This window comes from Oncorhynchus clarkii, chromosome 9, assembly GCF_045791955.1.
Source record: "Oncorhynchus clarkii lewisi isolate Uvic-CL-2024 chromosome 9, UVic_Ocla_1.0, whole genome shotgun sequence".
NCBI lineage: Eukaryota > Metazoa > Chordata > Actinopteri > Salmoniformes > Salmonidae > Oncorhynchus > Oncorhynchus clarkii.
In genome coordinates, this window is record NC_092155.1 from 74,576,961 (window position 1) to 74,597,908 (window position 20,948).

General features: G+C 42.2%; 1 protein-coding gene across 1 annotated transcript; it reads left to right on the forward strand.

Annotated features, from left to right (window-relative positions):
* Positions 1-249: 249 nt before the first annotated feature.
* Positions 250-19,305, forward strand: LOC139416946 (carbonic anhydrase VI). Its single transcript, XM_071166133.1, has 11 exons — positions 250-392; positions 1,418-1,597; positions 2,117-2,265; positions 5,262-5,357; positions 10,274-10,340; positions 10,860-11,017; positions 13,687-13,813; positions 14,863-14,946; positions 15,031-15,063; positions 17,566-17,771; positions 18,380-19,305. The coding sequence occupies exons 1-11, from the start codon at positions 281-283 to the stop codon at positions 18,791-18,793; spliced, it is 1,626 nt and encodes a 541-aa protein (XP_071022234.1). The 5' UTR covers positions 250-280; the 3' UTR covers positions 18,794-19,305.
* The last annotated feature ends 1,643 nt before the right edge of the window (positions 19,306-20,948 follow it).

Sequence of the window (20,948 nt, forward strand, 5' to 3'; positions counted from 1 at the left end):
CAATATTTGTATACAATGAGTCACAATTGGGGAAGTGTGCTGTTACCATTTCGTTTTGTAAAACATTTTGGTTAAAGCTCAAGTAATCAATAGTCAACCAGAGGTTGGTGCTCTTGTGTAACACTGTGGTGAGCAGCGGGGAGCAGTTAGCCTGGGGCGTTGGTTTCACAGAAGTTTCAATACCTCCTTTCAGTTGCAGTTAGAGAGAGAGAGAGACAGAGAGGGAGACGGAGAGAGAGAGGGAGAGGGAGAGAGACAGAGAGAAGTGAGGGACGTGTGTATGTGTGTGTCGAGGATTTCCATTGAAATGAAGTACTTTAGTCTTTTAGTTCATTTCATGTTGGTAAGCTTTGCCTCTGCTGGGATAGATGGAATACATTGGACATATACAGGTATGGGATTAATTGATGACCTAATTTCCTTTTCGTTATCCATTGTGTTTTTTTTTTGGGGGGGGGGACTCCAAACCCCCCAGAAAAAAAACACAAAGTCTTGAACTCATTCTCAGATATTTCAATGTATTATTATTATGTCTTATTTGTAGAGATGATTAACTCTAGGATATTTTAAGTCTGGAAAAAAAGGATGAATATAAATAGTTGTAGTTTTAGACATGATAAAACTGATGAAAGTTTGCAATGTGTGTGGTATATGGTCAATATACCACGGCTAAGGGCTGTCCTTAGGCAAGACGCAACGCGGAGTGCCTGGACACAGACCTTAGCCGTGGTATATTGGCCATATATCACAGACCCCCGGGGTGCCTTATTGCTATTATAAACTGCTTACCAACGTAATTAAAGCAGTAAAAATAAATGTTTTGTCATACCGGTGGTTTACTGTCTCATATACCACAGCTGTCAACCAATCAACATTCAGGGCTGGAACCACCCAGTTTATAATTGCTGTTTAAATCATATAGATATACCGCTCACTATGACAAACAGGTGGCATGATGATTTGATCCCCAGTGTAGACTGTAGACGTATATGATTACAGCTAGGAACGATATATCATTTGTGTTCGTTATCATAGTGTGTAATGTCTGAGCCCTTTCAAACAGCCATTTGTGTTCGTTATCATAGTGTGTAATGTCTGAGCCCTTTCAAACAGCCATTTGGTTCGTGACAGACCTCTCTTACAAACCATCACTCAGACATTTGGCTTTAGAGGTTTTGTGGTTACATCAAGGTGCTGTGAAGGTAGAGGGAGAAACAGAGGAACTTTATACAGTAGTGCTCCGTTGGTTCCTTCTCTCCTCTGCGTGAACAAACTGGCCTCTGTGGGAATGTCTACTCGGGACTATAGTTGGGAGGCTTGGGTAGCCAGTTTTTAGACATTGGGCCAAGTTCACATTGTTGTATTGTTCATCGTCGTCGTTATCATCCATCCATCTGTTCTGTTTCTCCTTCTCCAGAAGGGGCCCTGGACCAGGTGCACTGGGCGGAGGAGTATCCCGCGTGTGGCGGCCGCAGACAGTCCCCGATCGACATCCAGCGGAGGAGTGTGCGTCACAACCCCCGCATGCTGCAGCTCGAGCTCACTGGATATGATGCTCAGAAGGGTAACTTCCTCATGAAAAACAACGGACACTCAGGTAAACAAGTCAAAAAAAACACCCGGAAATAATGTACAATTAAACCAACTTCATATTCCCTGTGAACTTTTTAACAGTTTTAGTCTTTACTGTTTTGTTATAGTGAATTAACAATGAACATTCAATACCATTGAAACATATTTTTTCAACAAGAACATCTTAATTAAACATTGTATCTAAATGAGTTAGTATTGGTCCCTTTAGCCTAATCTCAATGGGGACTTGGATAAAAGCATCTGTTAAATGGCATATATTTATTAATTAATTAATTAAATGGTATATATTAATTAATTAATTAATTAATTAATTAAATGGAATATATTTATTAGTTAATTAAATGGCATATATTTATAAATACATTAATTAATGAAATGGCATATATTTATTTGTTAATTAATTAAATGGCATATATTTATTTATTCATGAATTAAATGGCATATATTTATTAATTAATTAATTAAATGGCATATATTTTAATATTATTGTAAATATTAAAATGTCTTGTTGTGTTGTGGGCAGTTGAAATCGTCCTCCCTCCCAGCATGGTGATTACCAAGGGTCTCCCCGGGGGCTACACGGCCGTCCAGATGCACCTCCACTGGGGCGGCTGGGACCTGGAGGAGAGCGGGGCAGAGCACACCCTGGATGGCATCAGATACATGGCAGAGGTACGCTAGTGTTACAGATACATTAACCCCCCCCCCCCCAAGAAAAAATTATCATCTGTTTCGGAACCATTTAAAACAGCAGAGTAAATAGAGGTGGGCTTGACTTGACCATAGTGGAACTAAGGTCTTAACAGCAGCCTTTGTACCATCATGACACTCATTGCCACTCCTCGTCATGGCAACGTCAAAAAGAGTTGACCTGATAGCACAAACAGTTCTGAGACCAGGCTACCTCTAACTCAACAGTGTATCGCCATCATAGCCATACAACGGTCACAAGTCTAGCACAATATTCAAATATGATTTATTTGATATTGATGTTCAAGGTCATTCGCAGCTGGGAGCTGAATTGCTGTGTAAATATTGTAGGCTGAACCAGCTGCACTACCCCGAAACAACACATCCCACTTTCAGTTTCTGAAGAATGTCAATACTACATGTTATTATCCATAAAACAGTCCAGCAGTGCAAATGTTCAATATATATTTATATATGCATACAGTACCAGTCAAAAGTTTAGACAAACCTACTCATTCAAAGGGCTTTTCTTTCTTTATTTTACTGTTTTCTACATTGTACAATAACAGTGAAGACATCAAAACTATGAAATAACACATATGGAATCATGTAGTAACCCCAAAGCAATTCAACAAATACAAATATATTTTAGATTCTTCAAAGTAGCCACCATTTTCCTTGATGACAGCTTTGCACACTCTTGGCATTCTCTCAACCAGCTTCATGAGGTAGTCAACTGGAATGCATTTCAATTAACAGGTGTGCCTTCTTAAAAGTTCATTTTTGGAATTGATGTACTTCTTAACGTGTTTGAGCCAATCAGTTGTGTTGTGAGAAGGTAGGGTTGGTATACAAAAGATAGCTCTATTTGGTAAAAGACCAAGTCCATATTATGGCAAGAACAGCTCAAATAAGCAAAGAGAAACGACAGTCCATCATTATTTTCAGACAGTCAATTCGGAAAAATTTAAGAACTTTGAAAGTTTCTTCAAGTGCAGTCGCAAAAACCATCGAGCACTATGATGAAACTGGCTCTCATGAGGACCGCCACAGGAAAGGAAGACCCAGAGTTACCTCTGCTGCAGAGGATAAGTTCATTAGAGTTAACTACACCTCAGATAGCAGCCCAAATAAATGATTCACAGAGTTCAAGTAACAGACACATCTCAACATCAACTGTTCAGAGGAGACTGCGTGAATCAGGCCTTTGTGGTCAAATCTCTGCAAAGAAACCACTACTAAATGACCCCAACAAGAAGAAGAGACTTGCTTGGGCCAAGAAACTCGAGCAATGGACATTAGACTGGTGAAAATCTGTGCTGGAGTACTGCATCAGATGACCTGGCCTCCACAATCACCCGACCTCAACCTAATTGAGATGGTTTGGGATGAGTTGGACCGCAGAGTGAAAGAAAAGCAGCCAACAAGTGCTCAGCATACGTGGGAACTCCTTCAAGACTGTTGGAAAAGCATTCCAGGTGAAGCTGGTTGAGAGAATGCCAAGAGTTTGCAAAGCTGTCATCAAGGCAAAGGGTGGCTACATTGAAGAATCTAAAATCTAAAATATATTTAGATTTGTTTAACACTTTTTTGGTTGCTACATGATTCCATATGTTTAATTTAATCGTTTTGATGTCTTTTCTATTATTCTACAATGTAGAAAATAGTAAAATAAAGAAAACCAGTTGAATGAGTAGGTGTGTCCAAACTTTTGACTGGTACTGGATATATATATTGATAGATAGATATATGCTAGTAATATATACTATAATATATATTCTGCTGGACTATTTGTATGGATGACTGTTGTATGGATTATTTACATAATCCTCTTGGTTCCTGGAGGAACATAGGTTATGTACTAAATTTATCCTCTTGGTTCCTGGAGTAACATAGGGCCTGTACTAAAGTTATCCTCTTGGTTCCCGGAGGAACATAGGTTATGTACTAAAGTTATCCTCTTGGTTCCCGGAGGAACATAGGGCCTGTACTAAAGTTATCCTCTTGGTTCCCGGAGGAACATAGGGCCTGTACTAAAGTTATCCTCTTGGTTCCCGGAGGAACATAGGTTATGTACTAAAGTTATCCTCTTGGTTCCCGGAGGAACATAGGGCCTGTACTAAAGTTAACCTCTTGGTTCCCGGAGGAACATAGGGCCTGTACTAAAGTTATCCTCTTGGTTCCCGGGGGAACATAGGACCTGTACTAAAGTTATCCTCTTGGTTCCCGGGGGAACATAGGGCCTGTACTAAAGTTATCCTCTTGGTTCCCGGAGGAACATAGGGCCTGTACTAAAGTTATCCTCTTGGTTCCCGGAGGAACATAGGGCCTGTACTAAAGTTATCCTCTTGGTTCCCGGAGGAACATAGGGCCTGTACTAAAGTTATCCGCTTGGTTCCCAGAGGAACATAGGTTATGTACTAAAGTTATCCTCTTGGTTCCCGGAGGAACATAGGGCCTGTACTAAAGTTATCCTCTTGGTTCCCGGGGGAACATAGGGCCTGTACTGAAGTTATCCTCTTGGTTCCCGGGGGAACATAGGGCCTGTACTAAAGTTATCATCTTGGTTCCCGGAGGAACATAGGGCCTGTACTAAAGTTATCCTCTTGGTTCCCGGGGGAACATAGGGCCTGTACTAAAGTTATCCTCTTGGTTCCCGGGGGAACATAGGGCCTGTACTAAAGTTATCCTCTTGGTTCCCGGAGGAACATAGGGCCTGTACTAAAGTTATCCTCTTGGGGCCTGTACTAAAGTTATCCTCTTGGGGCCTGTACTAAAGTTATCCAATGTTGCTGGTCTTACGCTGCTTTCTCACCCTCTAACAATGACAAGTGGATCTTCTTCAGTTGTTGATTGGATAAAGTACAGATTAGTTTGAGTCGCTGTACATATGGATGTTTACAAATTAAATTACTTCCAACTTGGTGTTTGACAACTGGAGCAACTTTCAACTTACAATTTGTCCTCTGTGTTTGCAGCTCCACGTTGTCCATTATAACTCTGATAAGTACAAGAGCTTTCAAGAGGCCAGCGACAAGCCTGACGGACTGGCAGTTCTAGCCTTCTTCTACGAGGTGAGATCTGAAGACAGGTTGTTCATCTTCCTGTTCTTATTTTACATTCTTCTTGTGAATTCCAGTATATGAACTCGGAACAGATGACACATAGAACAGCTTTGTGGGTAACTGGCCCGGTGCCTCCTGGCCCGGTGCCTCCTGGCCCGGTGCCCCCTGTCATAGCATTTGATAGTATAATAGTATCGGACATCCTGCCTGCGCAGTTAATGGGCCCATTGATTGGGCGATTGCGTGCTGTTTGGCCCACTGAGGGAAAGTTGGCTTCTAGAGATAGGAACAAGTGGCAGCCAGCCAGCCAGTCACCCAGTCATTCATTCAGCCAGCCAACCAGTCAGCCAGTCAAACCATCAATCAGCCAGTCAGCCAGTCAGTTAGCCATTAATTCAGCCAGTCAGGCAGCCAGCCAGCTAGCCAGTCAGTTCCAACACTTTGCTGTGGGTTAGAGGTCATCGCTTAGGCAACGCTGCCACAGGGCACAGGCATCCTCCCCAGCTACCTAATGGACTGCAGCTGTGTAGCGGGTGTGTGTGTGCCGGTGTTCTATTGCCCTAGTACTGGTAGTCCAGCTTACTGAGACAATGTTCAAGTCGCACATACACCTGGAGTTTTCTCCCACCCCTAGCTCTCCTTTATGCCTTTTTATTTTATTTTACTTTTTTTAGGCGAGTATATTTCATATTTTTTGTTTTTCCTTTAGACGTTAAAGAGAGGTGATGAGAGATACATGGAATGTGAAGAGACAAACATGGGAGTGTACTGACAAGTAGGAAATATGTGCTGCAAGCAACAGCAGTAATCCGCTAGACCAGCCCGACCCCAGCCACTGCTGATGTGCCTATTGCTCCACAGCCAACTGTCATTGTTACACTCTCACACACAGTGATGAAACACAGCTGGACATGTCTATCACCTCTAGGTTCTCACCCGCTGTCGTCATGTTGCCAGTCTGTTTATCTCTCCTGTAACCATGTTGCCAGTCTGTTTATCTCTCCTGTAGTCATGTTGCCAGTCTGTTTATCTCTGCTGTAGTCATGTTGCCAGTCTGTTTATCTCTACTGTAGTCATGTTGCCAGTCTGTTTATCTCTCCTGTAGTCATGTTGCCAGTCTGTTTATCTCTCCTGTAGTCATGTTGCCAGTCTGTTGATCTCTCCTGTCGTCATGAGCCAGTCTGTTTATCTCTCCTGTAGTCATGTTGCCAGTCTGTTTATCTCTACTGTAGTTATGTTGCCAGTCTGTTTATCTCTCCTGTAGTCATGTTGCCAGTCTGTTTATCTCTCCTGTAGTCATGTTGCCAGTCTGTTTATCTCTCCTGTCGTCATGAGCCAGTCTGTTTATCTCTCCTGTAGTCATGTTGCCAGTCTGTTTATCTCTTCTGTAGCCATGTTGCCAGTCTGTTTATCTCTCCTGTAGTCATGTTGCCAGTCTGTTTATCTCCCCTGTAGTCATGTTGCCAGTCTGTTTATCTCTCCTGTAGTCATGTTGCCAGTCTGTTTATCTCTTCTGTAGTCATGTTGCCAGTCTGTTTATCTCTCCTGTAGTCATGTTGCCAGTCTGTTTATCTCTCCTGTAGTCATGTTGCCAGTCTGTTTATCTCTCCTGTAGTCATGTTGCCAGTCTGTTTATCTCTTCTGTAGTCATGTTGCCAGTCTGTTTATCTCTCCTGTAGACATGTTGCCAGTCTGTTTATCTCTCCTGTAGTCATGTTGCCAGCCTGTTTCTGTTTCAGCCAATGTGTGGTTGTTTTGCCAGTACTGTTCTTCCATAATGAATGCGTGGCCACACACAACACCATCATTAAGTTTGCAGACAGCATGACAGGGTTTTGCCTGATCACCGACAAGAATGAGGCAGCCTACAGGGAGGAAGTCAGAGACCTGGCAGTGTGGTGCCAGGATAACAATCTATCCCTCAACATCAGCAAGACAGAAGAGCTGATCGTGGACTACAGGAAATGGAGGGCTGAGTACACCCTCATCCACATCTACAGGGCTGTTGTGGAGCAGGTCGAGAACTTCAAGTTCCTCGGTGACCAGATTACTGAGGAACTATCGTGGTCCACAGACCAACACTGGCATGAAGAGGGCATGACAATGCCTCTTCCCCCTCAGCAGGCTGAAACAATTTGGCATGGGCCCTCTGATCTTCAAAAAAGTTCTACAGCTGCACCACTGAGAGCATCTTGACTGGTTGCATCACCGCTTGGTATGACAACTGCTTGGCATCCGACAGCAAGGCGCTACAGAGGGTAGTACGTATGGCCCGGTACGTCAGTGGTACAGAGCTCCCTACCATCCAGCACCTCTATACCAGGCGGTGTCAGAGGAAGGCCTTAAAAATGGTCAAAGACTCCGGCTACCCAAGTCATAGGCTGTTCTCTCTGCTACCGCATGGCAACCGGTAATGATGCACCAAGACTGGAACCAACAGGACCCTAAAACAGCTTCGACCCACAATCTATAAGACTGCTAAATAGTTGACTCACATACACTGCTACTGTTTATTATATATCCTGTTACCTAGTCACTTCATCCCTAGCTATATGTACATACAGTGCCTTGCGAAAGTATTCGGCCCCCTTGAACTTTGCGACCTTTTGCCACATTTCAGGCTTCAAACATAAAGATATAAAACTGTATTTTTTTGTGAAGAATCAACAACAAGTGGGACACAATCATGAAGTGGAACGACATTTATTGGATATTTCAAACTTTTTTAACAAATCAAAAACTGAAAAATTGGGTGTGCAAAATTATTCAGCCCCTTTACTTTCAGTGCAGCAACCTCTCTCCAGAAGTTCAGTGAGGATCTCTGAATGATCCAATGTTGACCTAAATGACTAATGATGATAAATACAATCCACCTGTGTGTAATCAAGTCTCCGTATAAATGCACCTGCACTGTGATAGTCTCAGAGGTCCGTTAAAAGCGCAGAGAGAATCATGAAGAACAAGGAACACACCAGGCAGGTCCGGGATACTGTTGTGAAGAAGTTTAAAGCCGGATTTGGATACAAAAATATTTCCCAAGCTTTAAACATCCCAAGGAGCACTGTGCAAGCGATAATATTGAAATGGAAGGAGTATCAGACCACTGCAAATCTACCAAGACCTGGCCGTCCCTCTAAACTTTCAGCTCATACAAGGAGAAGACTGATCAGAGATGCAGCCAAGAGGCCCATGCTCACTCTGGATGAACTGCAGAGATCTACAGCTGAGGTAGGAGACTCTGTCCATAGGACAACAATCAGTCGTATATTGCACAAATCTGGCCTTTATGGAAGAGTGGCAAGAAGAAAGCCATTTCTTAAAGATATCCATAAAAAGTGTTGTTTAAAGTTTGCCACAAGCCACCTGGGAGACACACCAAACATGTGGAAGAAGGTGCTCTGGTCAGATGAAACCAAAATTGAACTTTTTGGCAACAATGCAAAACGTTATGTTTGGCGTAAAAGCAACACAGCTGAACACACCATCCCCACTGTCAAACATGGTGGTGGCAGCATCATGGTTTGGGCCTGCTTTTCTTCAGCAGGGACAGGGAAGATGGTTAAAATTGATGGGAAGATGGATGGAGCCAAATACAGGACCATTCTGGAAGAAAACCTGATGGAGTCTGCAAAAGACCTGAGACTGGGACAGAGATTTGTCTTCCAACAAGACAATGATCCAAAACATAAAGCAAAATCTACAATGGAATGGTTCAAAAATAAACATATCCAGGTTTTAGAATGGCCAAGTCAAAGTCCAGACCTGAATCCAGTCGAGAATCTGTGGAAAGAACTGAAAACTGCTGTTCACAAATGCTCTCCATCCAACCTCACTGAGCTCGAGCTGTTTTGCAAGGAGGAATGTGAAAACATTTCAGTCTCTCGATGTGCAAAACTGATAGAGACATACCCCAAGCGACTTACAGCTGTAATCGCAGCAAAAGGTGGCGCTACAAAGTATTAACTTAAGGGGGCTGAATAATTTTGCACGCCCAATTTTTCAGTTTTTGATTTATTTAAAAAAGTTTGAAATATCCAATAAATGTCGTTCCACTTCATTATTGTGTCCACTTGTTGTTGATTCTTCACAAAAAAATACAGTTTTATATCTTTATGTTTGAAGCCTGAAATGTGGCAAAAGGTCGCAAAGTTCAAGGGGGCCAAATACTTTCGCAAGGCACTGTATCTACCTCAATGACCTCCTATCCCTGCACATGGACTCAGTACTGGTATCCTGTGTATATAGCCAAGTTATCATTTCTCATTGTGTATTTATTGTAGATAGCCAAGTTATCATTTCTCATTGTGTATTTATTGTATATAGCCAAGTTATCATTTCTCATTGTGTATTTATTGTAACTAGCCAAGTTATCATTTCTCATTGTGTATTTATTGTAGATAGCCAAGTTATCATTTCTCATTGTGTATTTATTGTAACTAGCCAAGTTATCATTTCTCATTGTGTATTTATTGTAGATAGCCAAGTTATCATTTCTCATTGTGTATTTATCCTTGTGTAATTATTTTCCTATTTTTTCTTCATGTTATTATTTATAAAAAATCTTCTACTCTTTCTTATTTTTTTCCTCTCTCCTCATTGGTGGGAAGGGCCGTCACTGTTAATCTACACCTGTTGTTTACGAAGCACGTGACAAAAAAAACAAACATTTTATTTGACATTTTATTTTATGTAAAACCTTTAGCCAGTTAGTTTGATGGACATTTTTGAGAACACCTACTACCAGCGATTTCATCAACAAACTAACTCATTCTCTCGTTGTTGTCTAGTTGCAGTCAGGCCGAGTTTCTTCTTTTAGCCAGTGTGGTTGTTTTTGCCTCATTTTGGCAAGGAGACCATGTAGCCTAGGAATGCAGAATCCATCACTTACCTGTTCGTAGGTTTGATTGTGTTTTTGTCCGTTACAGGACGGACATTTTGAGAACACCTACTACAGCGATTTCATCAGCAACCTGGGAAAAGTCAAGTACGCAGGTGGGTTTTCTTTGGGGTATTACTGAATCTATCTACATTAATATCAGTATTACTGAATCTATCTACATTAATATCAGTATTACTGAATCTATCTACATTAATATCAGTATTACTGAATCTATCTACATTAATATCAGTATTACTGAATCTATCTACATTAATATCAGTATTACTGAATCTATCTACAATAACAACAGTATTACTGAATCTATCTACATTAACAACAGTATTACTGAATCTATCTACATTAATAACAGTATTACTGAATATCTACATTAACAACAGTATTTATTACTGAATCTATCTACATTAATAACAGTATTACTGAATATCTACATTAACAACAGTATTTATTACTGAATCTATCTACATTAATAACAGTATTACTGAATCTATCTACATTAACAACAGTATTACTGAATCTATCTACATTAACAACAGTATTACTGATGCTCAGTTTCTGTTTTCACCATATTGTTGTTGTACAGGCCAGTCCATGAACATATTGTTGTTGTACAGGCCAGTCCATGAACATATCCACCCTCAACGTGCGTTCCATGCTTCCTGAGAACCTGAACCATTTCTTCAGGTACCAAGGCTCTCTTACCACCCCTCCCTGTTACGAGAGCATCCTGTGGACAGTGTTCGACACACCCATCACCCTCTCTCACAACCAGGTACTATACCCATCACCCTCTCTCACAACCAGGTACTATACCCATCACCCTCTCTCACAACCAGGTACTTTACCCATCACCCTCTCTCACAACCAGGTACTATACCCATCACCCTCTCTCACAACCAGGTACTATACCCATCACCCTCTCTCACAACCAGGTACTTTACCCATCACCCTCTCTCACAACCAGGTACTATACCCATCACCCTCTCTCACAACCAGGTACTATACCCATCACCCTCTCTCACAACCAGGTACTTTACCCATCACCCTCTCTCACAACCAGGTACTATACCCATCACCCTCTCTCACAACCAGGTACTATACCCATCACCCTCTCTCACAACCAGGTACTATACCCATCACCCTCTCTCACAGCCAGGTAACCCTGCTCTCTCTCACAGCCAGGTAACCCTGCTCTCTCTCTCACAACCAGGTAACCCTGCTCTCTCTCTCACAACCAGGTACTATACCCATCACCCTCTCTCACAACCAGGTACTATACCCATCACCCTCTCTCACAACCAGGTACTATACCCATCACCCTCTCTCACAACCAGGTACTATACCCATCACCCTCTCTCACAACCAGGTACTATACCCATCACCCTCTCTCACAACCAGGTACTATACCCATCACCCTCTCTCACAACCAGGTACTATACCCATCACCCTCTCTCACAACCAGGTACTATACCCATCACCCTCTCTCACAACCAGGTACTATACCCATCACCCTCTCTCACAACCAGGTACTATACCCATCACCCTCTCTCACAGCCAGGTACTATACCCATCACCCTCTCTCACAACCAGGTACTATACCCATCACCCTCTCTCACAACCAGGTACTATACCCATCACCCTCTCTCACAACCAGGTACTATACCCATCACCCTCTCTCACAACCAGGTACTATACCCATCACCCTCTCTCACAACCAGGTACTATACCCATCACCCTCTCTCACAACCAGGTACTATACCCATCACCCTCTCTCACAGCCAGGTAACCCTGCTCTCTCTCTCTCTCAGCCAGGTAACCCTGCTCTCTCTCTCTCACAGCCAGGTAACCCTGCTCTCTCTCTCTCAGCCAGGTAACCCTGCTCTCTCTCTCTCACAGCCAGGTAACCCTGCTCTCTCTCTCTCACAGCCAGGTAACCCTGCTCTCTCTCTCAGCCAGGTAACCCTGCTCTCTCTCTCTCACAGCCAGGTAACCCTGCTCTCTCTCTCTCACAGCCAGGTAACCCTGCTCTCTCTCTCTCACAACCAGGTAACCCTGCTCTCTCTCTCTCACAACCAGGTAACCCTGCTCTCTCTCTCTCACAACCAGGTAACCCTGCCCTCTCTCTCTCTCACAACCAGGTAACCCTGCTCTCTCTCTCTCTCACAGCCAGGTAACCCTGCTCTCTCTCTCTCACAGCCAGGTAACCCTCTCTCTCTCTCTCACAGCCAGGTAACCCTGCTCTCTCTCTCTCACAGCCAGGTAACCCTGCTCTCTCTCTCTCTCACAGCCAGGTAACCCTCTCTCTCTCTCTCACAGCCAGGTAACCCTCTCTCTCTCTCTCACAGCCAGGTAACCCTGCTCTCTCTCTCTCACAGCCAGGTAACCCTCTCTCTCTCTCTCACAGCCAGGTAACCCTGCTCTCTCTCTCTCTCACAGCCAGGTAACCCTGCTCTCTCTCTCTCTCACAGCCAGGTAACCCTCTCTCTCTCTCTCACAGCCAGGTAACCCTGCTCTCTCTCTCTCTCACAGCCAGGTAACCCTGCTCTCTCTCTCTCTCACAGCCAGGTAACCCTGCTCTCTCTCTCTCTCTCACAGCCAGGTAACCCTGCTCTCTCTCTCTCACAGCCAGGTAACCCTGCTCTCTCTCTCAGCCAGGTAACCCTGCTCTCTCTCTCTCAGCCAGGTAACCCTGCTCTCTCTCTCTCAGCCAGGTAACCCTGCTCTCTCTCTCAGCCAGGTAACCCTGCTCTCTCTCTCTCAGCCAGGTAACCCTGCTCTCTCTCTCTCAGCCAGGTAACCCTGCTCTCTCTCTCAGCCAGGTAACCCTGCTCTCTCTCTCTCAGCCAGGTAACCCTGCTCTCTCTCTCTCAGCCAGGTAACCCTGCTCTCTCTCTCTCACAAACCATCTGATTTGTAAAATTAACTTTTCAATTCTCCACATCAATTTTCTTTGAAATTTTACTCAACTTTTTTGTTGTTGAAATTTGTACCTATAGCCGTGAATGAAAAGGAGATCAAACAGCCCTGTGATTGATTGATTTATTGATTACTTGATTGGTTAGTTCATTGATTGCTCTCCCTGCTGTCTCACAAAACTGCTGATGTGTAAATTAAACCTTTACATTTTTCAACAATGGACGTGAACTCTGCTCCTAGCCTCCCTAAAAAGCAGATGAAACAGCCCTGTGAAAGATTTACTGATTCATCCGTTTATTCATTCATCCTTTTATTGATTGATTGATTCATTCATTATTTCATTAATTGAGTCATTGAGTCATTATTGAATTAATTGATTCATTATTGAATTAATTGACTCATTGATTCATTATTGAATTAATTGAGTCATTGATTCATTATTGAATTAATTGATTCATTGATTCATTATTGAATTAATTGACTCATAAACTTTCTTTCCTATTCCCCCCCCCCCCCCACATCCAGATCAGAAAGTTGGAAAGTACTCTGATGGACATGGACAATAAGACTTTGTGGAATGATTACCGCATGGCCCAGCCACTCAACGATCGCGTGGTCGAGTCCTCCTTCCTGCCTCGCCTGGGGAAAGGCAGTACGTGGACAGAACCTACTCTTAGGGAATTAAAAAGATAAACTAAACAGGAAAATATGATTATGTATCTATGTAGATATAGGTCATGCTGTATATGATAGGGAATGGATCAATTTGTTGTCCTAATATGGCTGTAGCCTCCGTTTGAAAAAGGTAGCACTGTATCTACAGATGTAGGATCTTAATTTGAGCCAGTTTTCTACAACAGGAAAATTATCCTGCAGCAACAGGATGCGTGAATTATTATGTTGATTTTTATAATTAATGAACATTTTTTATAGGGGTTGATACATTTTTTGTTAGGGAAAAACTTGTCTGAAATTTCTAATTGGAAATTACAAACTTTAGAAGTCTTTAAAAATACTTTAATATACTACGAGTTTGAATTTCCTGCTTAGCAGGAAAATTCTCAGCTACAAAAGAGAGATCAAATTGAGATCCTACATCTGTATACGGGCCCTGGTCTGTGTGTGTGTTAGGGAATGGATAGTCTTGTGTTGCCAGACAGTAATTGTGCCTTTGCTCTTCTTACGATCTTTCTGTTTTCCCGAGTAACCCTTGGGACATGAAATGACTGAGATCAATGTTAAGGAATGGATCAACTAAACAGGCAAATAGATACAGATAAGATATATATCATATTGATGCTCAACATATGTCTTTAATATAGTGGATTTCTAAGATGATGCTCATCTCACAGTATGTTTTTAGATGATTTATGATGCTCTACATATGGAACCCATCTGAGAGGAATCAGCCTCAAGGCCTTTCCTTGACCATGTTCACTTCCTCTTTCCCTCTCTCCCTATCTCTCTTTCTTTCTCTCTTTCCCTCTCTTTCTTTCCCTCTCTCCCTCTCTTTCACTCTCTCTTTCTCTCTTTATCTCTCTTTATTTCCCTCTCTCCCTCTCTCACTCTCTCTCCCTCTCTCTCACTCTCTCTCCCTCTCTCTTTCTCTCTCACTCTCTCTTTCTTTCCCTCTCCCTCCCTCTCTTTCTTTCTCTCTCTCTCTTTCTCTCTCTCACTCTCTCTCTCTCTTTCTCCACTCAGCGTTCTGTAGACAAGATGAAATCGAATCAAAGCTTCTGAAGATCGAGGGTCTGATTACTTCTCTTGGAAAACACATACATTCAAGTGAGACATATCTTTATTGACATTTCAAAGTATAACAATGAGTGAAAGATTATGTGAACTGACTTTGTGTTTTTGTTAATGTAGGTGAAATTGGGGATGCAAGGCCTTCCAAACAAGGTGAGTACTGTAGTTAGGTATTGGAGTACACCGTACTCTACGAGGTTGCTCTTATATGTTACGTGTAATAACACCAATGTGTTATCACAATGTTATTACAATGTTATCACAATGTTATTACAATGTTATTACAATGTTATCACAATGTTATTACAATGTTATCACAATGTTATTACAATGTTATCACAATGTTATTACAATGTTATCACAATGTTATTACAATGTTATTACAATGTTATCACAATGTTATTACAATGTTATCACAATGTTATCACAATGTTATTACAATGTTATTACAATGTTATCACAATGTTATTACAATGTTATCACAATGTTATTACAATCAGGGGTTGGAACCAACATTATTTTCCAATCGTTTTGTTCTGAACAGAAACACTATTTTTATAGTTTCACTCCACTGTTCCGAGCAACAAAATAAAGTTCTGAACTGGTTCAAACCCCCAAAAAAGTACTGGTTTATTGCGTTCCTTTCTGTTCCTTTTTTTTTTTTTAAACCTGTTAAAACAACAGTATTTTACATTTAGCTTATTAAACTACTTCACCAATCCGTGACAGAACAGCTATTTCCATGTTAAAATATTAGGGGTGGTTCATGTTCTCTATTGTTTTTGATGGTAGGCTACTCTGGTAGGACTAAATTAGGATCAAATAGCCACGGTAGCCAACTTGACCACTGTCTGAAACTGTAACTTAAAGCGAGTACAGCCTCATTGTTCACAGTAAACGCTTGCTGGATGTTGCACATCATTTTCACAACATTAAAGTTTGCGCTCAGCAGACCTGGAATTTGCTCAGTGCCAAAAAAAAGGGAAATTGGTTACACTAGTAGTCACACTAGTAGTCACAATAGTAGTCACACTAGTAGTTACACTAGTAGTCACACTAGTAGTTACAATAGTAGTTACACTAGTAGTCACAATAGTAGTCACACTAGTAGTCACACTAGTAGTCACACTAGTATTCACACTAGTAGTTACAATAGTATTCACACTAGTAGTTACACTAGTAGTCACACTAGTAGTCACACTAGTAGTCACACTAGTAGTTACAATAGTATTCACACTAGTAGTCACACTAGTAGTTACAATAGTAGTCACACTAGTAGTCACACTAGTAGTCACACTAGTAGTCACAATAGTAGTCACACTAGTAGTTACACTAGTAGTCACACTAGTAGTCACACTAGTAGTCACACTAGTAGTTACAATAGTAGTCACACTAGTAGTCACACTAGTAGTCACACTAGTATTCACACTAGTAGTCACAATAGTAGTCACATTAGTAGTCACAATAGTAGTTACAATAGTAGTTACACTAGTAGTCACACTAGTAGTCACAATAGTAGTCACATTAGTAGTCACAATAGTAGTTACAATAGTAGTTACACTAGTAGTCACACTAGGAGTCACACTAGTAGTTACATTAGTAGTTACAATAGTAGTCACACTAGTAGTCACACTAGTAGTTACAGTAGTAGTCACACTAGTAGTCACACTAGTAGTCACACTAGTAGTCACACTAGTAGTCACAATAGTAGTCACACTAGTAGTCACACTAGTAGTCACACTAGTAGTCACACTAGTAGTTACAATAGTAGTCACACTAGTAGTTACACTAGTAGTCACACTAGTAGTCACAATAGTAGTCACATTAGTAGTCACAATAGTAGTTACAATAGTAGTTACACTAGTAGTCACAATAGTAGTCACATTAGTAGTCACAATAGTAGTTACAATAGTAGTTACACTAGTAGTCACACTAGTAGTCACAATAGTAGTCACATTAGTAGTCACAATAGTAGTTACAATAGTAGTTACACTAGTAGTCACACTAGTAGTCACATTAGTAGTTACAATAGTAGTCACACTAGTAGTCACACTAGTAGTCACACTAGTAGTCACATTAGTAGTCACAATAGTAGTTACAATAGTAGTTACACTAGTAGTCACACTAGTAGTCACACTAGTAGTCACACTAGTAGTCACACTAGTAGTTACATTAGTAGTCACACTAGGAGTCACACTAGTAGTTACATTAGTAGTTACAATAGTAGTCACACTAGTAGTCACACTAGTAGTTACATTAGTAGTCACACTAGTAGTCACACTAGGAGTCACACTAGTAAATACAATAGTAGTCACACTAGTAGTCACAATAGTAGTCACAATAGTAGTTACAATACAACTACAGGTATATTTAATGTATAGTGGAACATTTTACACGAAATTGCTCTTTTATGATCTATTTAGAGTAATTCTATTTACAGTACTTCGCTTTAAAGTACTTATATTTATACTATTTCTATGTGGATAACTTATATTTACAGTACTTATATTTACAGTACTTATATTTAGGGTACTTATATTTACAGTACTTATATTTAGGGTGCTTATATTTAGAGAGTTGTTGTGTGATGCAGTAGATATGTATCATTCCTTCTTCTGTGTCAGATGTTAACCCTATAATTTCTGTCCCCCATAGAGCCCCGAGTGATGTCTCCCCTGGTGCTCCACTTCCCAGAGAGGAACACCGAGAGCTATGCCCGGGCCCACCTGGCTCACTCCATGGACCTGCACTCCTTCACCGCCTGCATGCACCTGAAGACGCGCCCTGGAGAGATACACACTGTCCTGTCGTACTCCAGCCAGGGCAACGACAACGAACTGATGATAACCATGGGATATGAGGTGAGCGGGAGTCAGGGAGGGAGGGGAGTCATGGAGGGAGTCAGTGTGGAGGCGAGGGGAGGGAGTTATGGAGGGAGGGGAGTCAGGGAGGGAGTCATGGAGGGAAGGGAGGGAGTCAGGGAGGGAGGGGAGTCAGGGAGGGAGTCATGGAGGGAGGGGAGTCAGGGTGGGAGTCATGGAGGGAGGGGAGGGAGTCAGGGAGGGAGGGGAGTCAGGGAGGGAGTCAGGGAGGGAGGGGAGTCAAGGAGGGAGTCATGGAGGGAGGGGAGGGAGTCAGTGTGGGAGGCGAGGGGAGGGAGTTATGGAGGGAGGGGAGGGAGTCAGGGAGGGAAGGGAGTCAGGGAGGGAGTCATGGAGGGAGTCAGTGTGGGAGGCGAGTGGAGGGAGTTATGGTGGGAGGGGAGGGAGGGGAGTCAGGGAGGGAGGGCAGTCAGGGAGGGAGTCAGGGAGGGAGTCAGGGAGGGAGGGGAGTCAGGGAGGGAGTCAGGGAGGGAGGGCAGTCAGGGAGGGAGTCAGGGAGGGAGGGAGGGAGTTGGGGTGGAGTAAGCGAGGGAAGGATGGAAAAGTAATCAACAGTCTTATTTCTATTTTTCATGTGATCCACCCAGGTGGGTCTGTGGATCGGCAACGAGTTTGTCAACCTGCCCCACAACTTCCACTCCCGTGACTGGGTCAACTACTGTGTCACCTGGTCGTCCCACTCCGGGGGGGCTGAGCTGTGGATCAACGGGCTGGTGGGGGAGGAGCAGTACCTCCGGAGGAGATACACAGTCAGCCCAGCAGGGGTCTTCATCCTGGGGAAGGACCAGGACGGCTTCCTGGGGATCTCTGACACGGACGCCTTCGTGGGTCAGATGACGGATGTCAACGTGTGGGATTACGTTTTGAACTCGGCTGAGATCCGGGAACAGATGTCCTGTGAGAACACCACCTCTCCCAGGGGGAACGTGCTCAGCTGGGGGGTCACTCCTATGAGTCTCTATGGGGGGGTCCAGCTGGAGACAGACTACAGGTGTCCCTGAGGGGAGGGGTCAGCTGGAGACAGACTACAGGTGTCCCTGAGGTGAGGGGACAGCTGAAGCACAGGGAAGCCTGGGTGGTGTTCAGTAGGGCACAACGTAACAAAACATTTTGCAACGGAAATAAAATGTTTAAAAAAATCATAGTTCTTATTGGACAAGTTCAGGAAGTGCAGTAACACCGTGTTCCGTGCCGTTTCAAAACGTTTTGTCTCTACTGAACATGACCCTGTTTCTCACAGAGCAGAGGATTCCCACTATCAACACAATGTAGTTCTGTTTGGTCTGTTATTATGTCCAGTCAATATATCAAATCTATCCTTTACTGCTGATGACTATTGGGTGTGAAGGATAAGTCATCTGTTTGAGACATGGGTATCAGGTTTAGTAATGACAAGGTTTATTGTTTAAGTGAAGTAAAACACAGAAGATCTCTGAACGTCCGTGTGGGCTCAGAGCATCAGCCATCTATCGTAATTCATATCTATGTTTCCTCAATAAAGTTCTATATTAAAGCATCTTGTATGTTTATTTCATCCACTGTAACAGCCTTGCGTTGTTAGACAGGCTGCAGAGCCAGTGAACTATAAAACAGACACAGACATATCACCATAGCAACAAAACATTTAAAGGCCTAGTACAGTCAAACTTCTGTTTTACTCCCTGTGGTCTGTATCATATTGTACAACAGCTGATGAAACACTGTGTTTCTTGATTTAAAAAAATAATAAAATAAAATTAAAAAAAAAAATAATAATAATTATCAGTGTTATTTCCTGATAGTTACTGGTTGAAATATAATCTTCACAGTACCTTCTAATCAGCTTGTTTGCATATGGGCGTGACTTTCGGCGGTAAATTGGTTAATAGACCAATAATAAAGCGAGTTCCAAACCTGTCTGCCAATAACACCTAGTTTTAAGTTTTCCCCCCCGCTCAGACCCCTCCCAGACAATCTTAGCAAAATTCTTCCTTGAGAAATAGTTTTTTTTGCTGCTAAAAAGCAATACAGTAAGATACTTACAGGGGAGAGGGTGTTTTCAGGTCTTTTTGCCCGCGCTACAGACTATCGTTCTGCTAAATAAGGACTAATAAAGGGCCCAGTGCACTACTTTATAGTCTTAGAGGTGTGTTTCCTTGTCCTATTCCGCGTTTGGTTAATTATGTTTGTCCCCCATGAGATACCGTAAGAAGCCTATTTCACTTCCTCAAAATCTTCAGAGTGAAACTAAGATAACTGGACTGTGACTTATTGGTGTAATCTGTATTTATTAAATTATGCAGACGTTATTATGTCAATACCAAATCACTTCTGGGTAACAGGCCTACGTGGCATTGATTTGACTCAGACAGTTATTCCAGTGTCAAAATTGATTACAAAGTGTAAACAGGATCATTTTGGTCATAAAGTCAGTCTCGTCTAAAATGGAGTTCGGAACATCTGTGCAGTTTTACATCTAACGAAGGTGTTTGGGACAGTATTTCTCAAGTAAAACAAATGTGTGACATGTTTTCTTATGTAAACAAAGTTCGGAGCTGCTGGGCAGGTCTGTCTCACTGTCTATGCTATTGGATAGAGAGAAATCACCGCAGCTGTTCACCACATGTTAGTGGGTAAATGGACATCGTCAAACCAAAAAACCCAAACCTTAATGTTCCTGTTGTGATGCACAGATGTTCCAAACTTTAATGTTTACATACCCTACATTACTCATCTCATATGTATATACTGTTCTCGATACCATCTACTGCATCTTGCCTATGCCGTTCTGTACCATCACTCATTCATATATCTTTATGTACATATTCTTTATCCCTTTACACTTGTGTGTATAAGGTAGTTGTTGTGGAATTGTTAGGTTAGATTACTCGTTGGTTATTACTGCATTGTCGGAACTAGAAGCACAAGCATTTCGCTACATTCGCATTAACATCTGCTAACCATGTGTATGTGACAAATCAAATTTGATTTGATTTGAACTCCATTTTAGATGAGACTGACTTTATGACCAAAATTATCCTGTTTACACTTTGAAGTCAACTTTGACACAGGCCACTTTCAAAGGGATTCATTGCTGTTTCTGTTTCCCAGAAATGATTTGGTATTGACATAACAACGTCTGCATTGGGCGTATCATTTAATAAATACAAATTACAC

What these genes read in the sequence shown, in the direction of transcription:
- LOC139416946 (XM_071166133.1), top strand. Translation starts at nt 281, where the DNA reads ATGTGTGTGTCGAGGATTTCCATTGAAATGAAGTACTTTAGTCTTTTA. An exon ending in GCATCAGATACATGGCAGAG is followed by an intron (nt 2,266 to 5,261) that starts GTACGCTAGTGT and finishes CTGTGTTTGCAG; the next exon opens with CTCCACGTTGTCCATTATAA. An exon ending in GGGAAAAGTCAAGTACGCAG is followed by an intron (nt 10,341 to 10,859) that starts GTGGGTTTTCTT and finishes GTTGTTGTACAG; the next exon opens with GCCAGTCCATGAACATATCC.